The 11,595-nt window shown below is 43.2% G+C and overlaps 1 protein-coding gene across 6 annotated transcripts in view; it reads left to right on the top strand.

Moving 5' to 3' along the window:
• LOC139576510 (phospholipid phosphatase-related protein type 5-like) overlaps nt 1-9,200 on the top strand; it is a 66,407-nt gene extending 57,207 nt beyond the window's left edge. For 2 of the 6 annotated variants that reach the window (XM_071402703.1, XM_071402724.1), the window contains 4 exons: nt 1,453-1,703; nt 2,589-2,765; nt 4,976-5,103; nt 5,886-9,200. In XM_071402703.1, the coding sequence (XP_071258804.1) occupies nt 1,453-1,703; nt 2,589-2,765; nt 4,976-5,103; nt 5,886-5,994 (665 nt within the window). In that variant the 3' untranslated portion in view covers nt 5,995-9,200. Of the gene's footprint in view, nt 1-1,452; nt 1,704-2,588; nt 2,766-4,975; nt 5,120-5,657 lie in introns of all 6 variants that reach the window. The other 4 variants (XM_071402707.1, XM_071402733.1, XM_071402716.1 and 1 more) reach the window with 3 other exon arrangements.
• Nucleotides 9,201-11,595: the final 2,395 nt, after the last annotated feature.

Raw genomic sequence — 11,595 nt, forward strand, 5'->3', positions numbered from 1 at the left:
TCGTCGTCGCCGGTCTACTAGCTGCCACCGATCCCTTTTTCCTTTTCGTTTATGTATGTCTAATTGTTTTCACCTGTTCCTTGTTGGGGTTTTGGGAGGTGTACTATTTAGTTTCGTTTCGCCCGCTAGTGTTTGTGCGGGCTTATTTGGTTGTCATGTTACGTCGGAGGTGGATTATTGATTTTGGGTTTTCGCTGTCCAGTTTATTTAAACAGTGGTCTGTGGGTTGTGTTTGCGCCTGTGTTTTGGCGTCACCCCTTTTGTACCTGTTCCTGTTTTACTGTGGACATTAAAAGCGTTTTGTTCCCGTGCAACTTCTGCTCTCTGCGCCTGACTCTACACCCATCATTCTCCTGACGTTACATATATCCACAGTAATATCGACATATCCTGAAAGGCCGCTCAGCAAGGAAGAAGCCACTGTTCCAAAGCCACCATAAAAAAGCCAGACTACGGTTTGCAACTGCACATGGGGACAAAGATCATACTTTTTGGAGAAATGTCCTCTGGTCTGATAATATAACTGTTTGGCCATAATGAGCATCGTTATTTTTGGAGGAGAAAGGGGGAGGCTAGCAAGCCGAAGAACACCATCCCAACCGTGAAGCATGGGGGTGGCAGCATCATGTTGTGGCGGTGCTTTACTGCAGGAGGGACTGGTGCACTTCACAAAATAGATGGCATCATGAGGCAGGGGAAATTATGTGAATATATTGAAGCAACATCTCAAGACATCAGTCAGGAAGTTAAAGTTTGGTCGCAAATGGGTCTTCCAAATGGACAATGACCCCAAGCATACTTCCAAAGTTGTGGCAAAATGGCTTAAGGACAACAAAGTCAAGGTATTGGAGTGGCCATCACAAAGCCCTGACCTCAATCCATGTGTGGGCAGAACTGAAAAAGTGTGTGCGAGCAAGGAGGCCTACAAAACCTGACTCTGTTACACCAGCTCTGTCAGGAGGAATGTGCCAAAATTTGCCCAACTTATCGTGGGAAGCTTGTGGAAGGCTACGCAAAACGTTTCACAGAGGTTAAACAATTTAAAGGCAATGCTACCAAATACTAATTGAGTGTATGTAAACATCTGACCCACTGGGAATGTGATGAAAGAAATAAAAGCTGAAATCAATCATTCTCTACTATTATTCTGACATTTCACTTTCTTAAAATATAGTGGTGAGCCTAACTGACCTAAGACATGGAATTTTTACTAGGATTAAATGTTAGGAATTGTGAAAAACTGAGTTTAAATGTATTTGGCTAAGGTGTATGTAAACTTCCGACTTCAACTGTATTTGCATGTTCATCACTTCAGGTGATCATGAAGGCTTTTGCAATTTCACACCTCAGCTGATAACAGCGGCTCCCAGGTAGGCTGGGGGAAAACTAAACTCCTCCTCTTTTAGTTGGCTGTCATTGCTCTCTCTCTCTCTCTTTCTCTCTCTCCCTCAGGGGTGTTCTCCTTCGGCCTGTTCACCACCACCATCTTTGCCAACGCGGGTCAGGCGGTTACAGGAAACCAGACGCCTCACTTCCTGTCTGCCTGCCGGCCTAACTACACAGCCCTGGGGTGCACATCCAACATGCAGTACATCACCCAGCCCCGTGCCTGCACTGGAAACCCCCTGGTAGTGGCGTCTGCACGCAAATCCTTCCCCTCCAAGGACGCAGCGCTCAGTGTCTACTCTGCAGTCTACACGGTGGTAGGTTCTGGTCTGGGGAGTAGGAGTTTGGACAGTTTGATACACGGTGGTAGGTTCTGGACTGGGGAGTAGGAGTTTGGACAGTTTGATACACGGTGGTAGGTTCTGGACTGGGGAGTAGGAGTTTGGACCGTTTGATACACGGTGGTAGGTTCTGGACTGGGGAGTAGGAGTTTGGACCGTTTGATACACGGTGGTAGGTTCTGGACTGGGGAGTAGGAGTTTGGACCGTTTGATACACGGTGGTAGGTTCTGGACTGGGGAGTAGGAGTTTGGACCGTTTGATACACGGTGGTAGGTTCTGGACTGGGGAGTAGGAGTTTGGACAGTTTGATACACGGTGGTAGGTTCTGGACTGGGGAGTAGGAGTTTGGACAGTTTGATACACGGTGGTAGGTTCTGGACTGGGGAGTAGGAGTTTGGACCGTTTGATACACGGTGGTAGGTTCTGGACTGGGGAGTAGGAGTTTGGACCGTTTGATACACGGTGGTAGGTTCTGGACTGGGGAGTAGGAGTTTGGACCGTTTGATACACGGTGGTAGGTTCTGGACTGGGGAGTAGGAGTTTGGACAGTTTGATACACGGTGGTAGGTTCTGGACTGGGGAGTAGGAGTTTGGACAGTTTGATACACGGTGGTAGGTTCTGGACTGGGGAGTAGGAGTTTGGACCGTTTGATACACGGTGGTAGGTTCTGGACTGGGGAGTAGGAGTTTGGACCGTTTGATACACGGTGGTAGGTTCTGGACTGGGGAGTAGGAGTTTGGACCGTTTGATACACATGTTATGGTATACCACCCTATAGTAGAGTTGATACCCAGCCTACAGTATTACAATTCCTGACAGTCCTACCTGTCTACCTGTCTGTCCTACCTGTCTGTCTCAGATGTATGTGACGCTGGTATTCCGGACCAAAGGCACTCGGCTGACCAAGCCTACGGTCAGCCTGACCCTGCTATGCCTGGCCATGCTGGTGGGAGTGGTCAAGGTGGCAGAGTACCGCAACCACTGGGCCGACGTCCTGGCCGGCTTCTTCACTGGAGGAGCCATCGCTGTGTTTCTGGTGAGAGGGAGGGAGGGGAGGGAAGGATGGAGGGAGGGAGGGAGCTGCTGAGGGAATGGTGAGGCAGAAGAGGGTGGTTAGGGAAGTCATTATTCCGGGAGATGAGATGAGGGTGATAGAATGTAACAGTGATGTATATTGATGACATTTTACGTTGATATTTAAGTTCATAAACACAGGGGCTGTTAATCCTGGTACTTCTCGCCATGGGATGAGAAATGTCACTCTCATTTCACTTACAGTGAGCTCCAAAAGTATAATAATGAGGAGTGAGAAATTTAGAGGCCTGAATTTCATACACCCCCCCCCCAAACAAAATGCTAACCTTCCCTGTTATTGTAGTGGTAAGAGGTTATTCATGATTCATTCTTGACTATCTTTAATCATGGTAGCATCCACATTTAATGTAGAAGTGTTTAGAAACATATTCTATTCTTATTTACAATAAAAGTGACTCCAAAAATGTACCATTCATTTCTATTGGGCACAAAATAATGTGAAACACAGGCAAAACAAACAGTAAATGCATCCAACAAGTTTGTAGAGTCACAAGCTTGATGCAATCATTGTGTGTTAGGAAAATGGGACCAAATACTAAACTTTTGACTACTTTAATACACCAGGCGGTGTCAGAGGAAGGCCTTAAAAACTGTCAAAGATTCCAGTCACCCAAGTCATAGACTGTCCTCTCTGCTACCGCACTGGTGTATTAAACTGGTGTATTAAACCAAGTCTGTGACCAAACTGAGCAATCGGGGGAGAAGGGCCTTGGTCAGGGAGGTGAACAAGAACCCGATGGTCACTCTGACAGAGCTCTAGAGTTCCTCTGTGGAGATGGGAGAACCTTCCAGAAGTACAACCATCTCTGCAGCACTCCACCAATCAGTCCTTTATGGTAGAGTGGCCAGACGGAAGCCACTCCTCAGTAAAAGGCACATGACAGCCCGCTTGGACTTTGCCAAAAGGCACCTAAAGACTCACTCAGCATCACGTCTGGAGGAAACCTGGCACCATCCCCCATATTGTGGGGATGTTTTTCAGCAACAGGGACTGGGAGACTAGTCAGGATCGAGGCAAAGATGAACGGATCAAAGTACAGAGAGATCCTTGATGAAAACCTGCTCCAGAGCTCTCAGGGCCTCAGACTGGGGTGAAGGTTCGCCTTCTAACAGGACAAAGCACATAGCCAAGACAACGCGGGTGTGGCTTTGGAACAAGTCTCTGAATGTCCTTGAGTGGCCCAGCCAGAGCCCGGACTTGAACCCGATCAAACATCTCTGGAGAGACCTGGAAATTGCTGTGCAGGAACGCTCTCCATCAAACCTGACAGAGCTTGAGAGGATCTGCAGAGAAGAATGGGAGAAACTTCCCAAATACAGGTTTGCCAAGCTTGTAGCGTCATTCCCAAGAAGACGCAATGCTGTAATCACTGCCAAAGGTGCTTCAACAAAGTACTGAGTAAAGGGTCGGAATACTTATGTAAATGTCTTATTTAAGGGTTTAAAAAAAAAAAATGCAAAAATGTCTAAAAACCTGTTTTCATTTTGCATTATAGGTTATTTTGTGTAGATTGATGAGGAAAATGTTATACATTTTTGATTAAGGCTGTAACGTAACAAAATGTGGAAAAAGTCAAGGGGTCTGAATACTTTCCCAAGGCTCTGTTACATACGGTATTACATCAATTACCTCGTACCCCTGCACATTGACTCAGTACTGGTACTCCTTGTATGTATATCCTTTTTTTTTTTTTGTCTTACTATTTAGTTTTTTTTGTGCAAGTATTTGTCATACTTTTTAACTATGCAATGTTGGGAATGGGCTCGTAAGATAGCATTTCACTGTAAAGTCTACACCTGTTGTATTCGGCACATGTGACCAATACAATTTGATTTGATGAACTTGTCCCCAATACTTTTGGTCCCCTAAAATGGGGGAACTATATACAAAAAGTAATGTAATTTCTAAATGGTTCACCCAATATGGATGAAAATACCCTCAAATTAAAGCTGACAGTCTGCACCTCAGTCATTGTATCATTTCAAATCCAAAGGGCTGGAGTACAGAGCCTAAAAACAACACAATTATCACTGTCCCAATACTTTTGGCATTACCTTTTCTTATTAACTCAGTTTTTCCCTGTCTCTCTCTCTCTCTCTCTCTCTTTTCCGTTCTCTCTGTCTTTCTCACTCTCACTCCTCTCTCTCCAGGTGACGTGTGTGATCAACAACTTCCAGCAGACGAGGCCCCCTCCCCCTCCCCCGCGGCCACAGCGCCCTGAGTCGGTGCTAGGCATGCCCATGGTGGCTCTGCCATGTGTGGAGAGTCCTCTCGAAAAGTTAAGTGGAACTCAGGTAAGGGGTGGGGGAGGGTGAGCGGCAGGGCTGCACACACGGGGGGGGAGCAGACATGCACCCCTTCTCTCCCCTTCTGTCGTCCCCCCAATCCCAAAAGAGGATGTCCCCTCACAGCGCATTCCCCAGCACCACCCCCTAACCCTCAACCCCGACCAAAGCACAAGAACACCAAACCTTGTCTTTGAGCCAGTAACCCTTTACTCAGAAATGTGTGGCTCTTTAGAGGGAGCCGTTTGCAGTAGTCTTCCTCAGCATGCATTCACCATCCCTCAGTGGTTGAAGCTTTGAAGACCTCTTAGAACTTTGAAGTGAATGAGAAGTGCACTGTGAGCTCTTTAGATAAGGGAGAGCAGAATGCACTGGGGAAGGACAACCTGTTGGAAGTGTGATTCAAGGGAGCAGCTTTGAGATTGCTTGTGTCTCCTCTTGTCTGTCACCTACACTAACCCTCACCTGACCTCCTCTCCCCTGTCTCCCACCTTGCTCTTTTCCCTTATCCCTCACTTGATCTCTATCCTTCTATCTCTGTCACCAGCATCCTGCACTCTCCTCCTCCTGCCCTCCCTACCATCCCTACGTTCACCAGCCATTCTGACCAACTTTTGATCTGTTTCTCTTGCTCCTCACTCGTTTTTATTTTTTTCATCACTCTTTCCACCCCATCTTTCTCTCTCTCTTTCATTCCCTCTCTCTCTCCTTCTTCCTCCCTCTCTTCTCTTCTGTCCCTCCCTCTCTCTTTTTCACTCCTCTCTCTCCCCTGCAGACTCCGAGGGGATCTCCTTTCACAGAGATCACATGACCATCAGCCGTATCGGTTCCCCGCCACCCCAGATGTCCTCATTCCGTCTCGCTCCATTTCCAGCGAAGTCTAGACCAGCCACATGAACATGAACACTCACACGAACACCACTGCGCCGCCCACCCGGCAGGCCGCTACTCCACCCTCTACAGATCCTACTCCACGCAGGTCTAGACTTTCAAAACACACGCACACAAACACAACACACACAGCAACCTCAGAACTCTACAAACCTCCCCCTAACCTTGTCCAAGCCCAAACCCCTGGGGGAACCGAGAGGTGAGCTCTCAAAGTGAGACTCGCAAAGACTTAACAGCTATCCAGCTGAACATTCAGTACAGTGTCAGGTACAGGTATGCCTCTTTCATTTTGTTGTTTTCAGAGGCTTCTTTTTTTGAATGTCCTTCATTGTGTGAAGTACACATTTCACTGATATTACCAGGTGATGTTTCATCTTCTACGTGCTTGTAAGGAGAAACTGTCAATCCATTTGACAACTGTGTTCATCCTGAAACACTTCAGTCATTTGTGTCTCTGTACACTTTTAAGATGAATCCAAACAACTGCTCAATGAACGCTCTCTGCTGGCTTTAGGGCTCATTTTCAGTATCCTAGAATGCGCCAATCATCAAATATCTGCACGAGTCAACAAACTCAAGTGAACAAATGTGTACGGACCAATCACTTTCTGTAGCAACTGTGGTACTTAATTACTGTACCTTCCAAATACAGCATAGAGACAACACACACAGATCAGGATCCTGGTAGGTCTACACGCATCGCATTAGCTCTCTGGCAGACCTCTCATCAGCTCTGCATGACATTACCCAGATCAAAGGATTCTGTTCATATCACTGAGGAGAAGACAATACAAGAACAAACAGGATGAAACTGCAGACAGTTTATTTTTCTCCGCTTTCGATTGGTTGCAGCTGCAGCAAGTCAGCATGAAATATATATACAGATTTGGTAAGACCGGATGAGACACATTTTGAAATACATCACAAGTGACAGGACATGAGCATTGTACAGTACAAAACATTTTCTTTTACACTCAATGTATCTGGACAGGGAACCTTGGTTACCAAAGCTTTGTCATTGTGATGTCACTAAAATACTTGTTTACTTACACATCCCTTTTGCCTGGAATGGAACGGATCACATCGGCATGGAACGGAACGCCACACTGGAAAACCAAGATTCCCTGTCTCTGGGCTGTAGAGAGATATTATTGGACTTTGCCTATTCATGTGATTTATTTATGAGGAGATTAATCATAGATGTATTTAGTTGATGTGTATATATGGTGTGGTTACCACAAACAGTTTAATTTTGATTTGCACAGCCCTCACTCATATCCAGTGGTGTAGAGTACTTAAGTAAAAATACTTTAAAATGCTACTTAAGTAGTTTTTTGGGGTATCTACTGTACTTTACTATTTATATTTTTGCCAACTTTTACTTGTACTTGACTACATTCCTAAAGAAAATGATGTACTTTTTACTCCATACATTTTCCCTGACAGCCAAATCATTTTGAATGCTTAGCAGGACAGGAAAATGGTCCAATTCATGCACTAATCAAGAGAACATCCCTGGTCATCCCTACTGCCTCTGATCTGGAGGAGTCACGAAACACAAATGCTTTGTTTGTAAATTATGTGAGTGTTGTAGTGTGCCTCTCGTTATCCGTAAATTAAAAAGATTTGCTTAATATAAGGAATTTGAAACTATTTCTACTTTTACGTTTAACTAAGTATATTTTAGCAATTACATTTACTTTTGATACTTAAGTATATTTAAAACCAAATACTTTTAGACTTTTACTCATGTAGTATTTACTGGGTGACTTTCACTTGAGTAATTTTCTATTAAGGTATCTTTATTTTTACTCAAGTATGATAATTGGATACTTTTTCCACCACTGCTCATATCTCACCCGCCACTCTCCACTCCCTCCCACTGGCATATGGTTTTCTACCACGGTTTGGTTTACTTCTTTGTGTTGTATCCTGACTATACCATCACTGTGCTGTGTAATGTTTCCCTCTGCTGGACAACACACACACACACATGAAAACGCTCATAAGAAAACATACATTTAATATTGACAAACTTACCAAAATACACACACTTTTGGACGAACATACACATACTCACCCAACGAAACAAACAAACACACACACTCACTTACCTCTCCTAATCTCTAGCCTATACCTCCCCTCTTTTCCACTTTCTTACACTTAAACCTGTTTGTATGGTTTTGTAAATAGTTATTTTTTGTAATGAGAACGTGATTTTTACACACACCCCACTGCTCTCCTTACATTAAGTGGTTATGGAGAAATGGGAACATTAATCGTATTAACTGTATTACTAAAGACAAGCGTGTATGTAAAGGTCCTGGTCCACTCTAAATCAGGCCTGGATTGGACCTCTCCTCTTCCCAAACTGGCAGCCATTCTGCATCAAACCAGGTGCCCTCCCAGACCAAGGTTGGAGTCAACCGAAGATGGCCCGTGGTTTTATGCTAACAATAGAATCCCCTCATGGTTTAGTTTCTCATGTAATAGTTCACCTGCCAGTCCATATTGGGCCAGTAACCGAAAGGTTGCTGGATCGAATCCGCAAGCTGACAAGGTAAAAATCTGTCGTTCTGCCCCTGAGCAAGGCAGTTAACTCACTGTTCCCCGGGAGCCGATGACATTGATTAAGGCAGCCCCCCATGCCTCTCTGATTCAGAGGGGTAGGGTTGAATGCATTCAGTTGTACAGCTGACTAGGTATCCCCCTTTCCCTATACACTAAAGTCAGTGAATTAGGACAAAGTGCACTGTATACTACTATCACAATTTTGAGCGGGTCTGTTGCTTTTACATTTAAGTCATTTAGCAGACGCTTTTATCCAGAGCGACTTACAGAAGCAATTACGGTTAAGTGCCTTGGTCTAGGGCACCTTGTCGTCTCGGGGATTCGAACCAGCGACCTTTCAGTTACTGGCCCAGAGCTCTTAACCGCTGGGCCAAAAATGACAGCAGCTACAAAATACTACACAGATGGCTTGATTATGTTTGGGTCAGAATGTGTGTTCCTCGGTGCACATACAATACATCTGCAGTTTGATTTAGTTCTATTTTTAAAAATAAGACGATAAATAATGCAGGAACAAAAAAAAAGTGTTCTGAGTTTTAACACTTCATTTCATCTTGTTACAACGTACCCTCTGTTTTGTAAAGATTTGTCTGATGAGAACAATAAATGGATATTGCAATAAAAAGGATGTTGAGTGTTTGCTCTTGCCTTTTATGAGGGCAGAACACATTCTGTTTTACTGTTATTGATTTTATCTTTTGACCAATCACAATGCTGATTGTTGCTCAAATGTGGCCCAGGGTGTGGATCATAGCCAATAGGAATGTTTTATACTTTTTAATCAATGTTCTCTTTTTATTTTCTCTATTGGACATAATATGCACTTCTGCCTTAGCAACACCCTCTAAAGGCTTGAGAAGAACATAATAGTAGTGTTACTGTGACCTGCTGGTGAGAGATACGCATTACATTAGTCAATGCAGAGCTGCAACATCTGAGCTGATAACTTGCTAACCTCTGTGATATACAAGTTGTTTTGGGTCGGTGTCCCGCTAGCGGGACAACTTCCAGGGAAACTGGAGGGAGCGTAATTCAAATAGATTCTAATAGTTATTATGTATTTTAAACATTTAGGTACATATAAGTGTCTTATATCGGCTGAAAGCTTAAATTCTTGTTAATCTAACTGCACTGTCCGATTTACAGTAGCTATTACAGCAAAAACATGCCATGCGATTGTTTGAGGACGGCGTCCCACATCCAAATATTTTTACACCGGCACAGGTTTCATACATTCACATATAAAGATTAAATATTCACTTACTTTTTGAAAATCTTCCACTGATTTGTCATCCAAAGGGTCCCAGCTATAACATATAGTGTCGTTTTATTAGATAAAATCCTTTTTTATATCCCAAAAAGTCAGTTTAGTTGGCACCATTGATTTGAGTAATCCACTCGTTCAACTTGCAGAGAAAGAAATCCGAAAATCTACCCCTAAACTTTGTTTCAACAAGTCAAAATACATTTCTATTTAATCCTCAGACACCCTAAAATGTAATCAAACTATTATATTTATTTCGGAAAGAAGTATGTTCAATAGGAAACCGATTTTAGCAGTTGCGCAACTTCGTCAAGACACGGATTTCCAAGACTGTGTCCTCTTACAAAAACGGTTATTTCTTATTCGTGAGCCTGAAACCTTGAACATAGACTGCTGACACCCTGTGGAAGCCATAGGAATTGCATCCAGGGAGCTATTTTACAATATGATCTTTCTCTAAGAGGATGTTCTCTCTCAAAAAGAAAATTCTGGTTAGTTTTTCTTTGGATTTTCTCCTACCATATCTATTGTGTTATATTCTCCTACATTATTTTTTAATTTCTACAAACTTCAAAGTGTTTTCTTTCTAGTGGTATCAATTATATGCATATCCTGGCTTCAGGGCCTGAGCTTCAGGCAGTTTACCTTGGGCATGTCATTCAGATGGAAATTGAGAAAAAAGTGGCCTAGCCCAAGAAGTTTTAAAATGTCCTTATTTCCTCAGTACAATGTTGTTAATTACTCCCAGTAATGTCTAAAAACTAGCATACATGCAAATTACTGATCAAGGAAACACTGTATTTTATGTTCTTAGCCTAACGGTTTCACAAATGGTAAATGTATGTTGGGAGAAAATGTAGAATATATGTATTATGTGCAAGCTAGCATGTGATGGTAATAGCAAGGACTAGGCCTTATTGATTACGTCCGTTGACTATGCAGTGACAGTAGAAGGCCACAAGATGGCGACCTATATCAGATATTTCCACCGGTGTTTCCACTGTGTTATTCAGGGAGGCAAAGTACCTGTGTTAATAATGCAAGGTAAGCACTTATCAGTGAGTGCATCACTGATTACAAGGTTGTCATTTCTGTTTCTTCTATGTGATGTTCCAATATCACAGCTGTGAACATTTTAAGGTATTCCAATGACACAGTAGCATTGGCTCTCTTAGGCTCGCCTCATTTACTACAAATTTAGGTTTTTATTGAAATCTTAGAAAATAAACCTTTGACTCACAATGATTTCAGAAGCTTCAAGACCTTTTAGAATTGCACCTGCAATTTCTGAACCTGGGTAAATTAATATAAAGAACCAAAGACTCCATGTAGAGAGGTTGAAAGACCCTATGAGGAGAAATGTTCCCCTCACAGCCTGACTCCATCTGCACTTCCTCTGGGGTTTATTCAGGATGATTTAAACCTGGACTGAGTGCTCTAAAGTGTGAACAATGTTCTGAATATCAGTTGAGAGTGTAATTCTATGTGTATATTCTGTTATTGATTTTTATTATTTCTAAACAGTGCTAAATTCCTGACCCTTAACATACATAGAAGTTGTAAAACAGGTCAGATTAATATTTATTACGTTTAATAATGTTACACATTCCGAATACAACCCCAGACCCATACTGCTCAACCCTAAAGTCTCTCCAGGTGCAGTGACTTGAGGCAGCAGCAGATTCCCTTGTCAAAGAGGAAGTTATGTGCGATCAGCTGAGTCACTCCATTGAGGAAGTCACACGTGTCATCATCATTA

Source organism: Salvelinus alpinus, chromosome 1 (genome assembly GCF_045679555.1).
Source record: "Salvelinus alpinus chromosome 1, SLU_Salpinus.1, whole genome shotgun sequence".
Classification (NCBI taxonomy): Eukaryota; Metazoa; Chordata; class Actinopteri; order Salmoniformes; family Salmonidae; genus Salvelinus; species Salvelinus alpinus.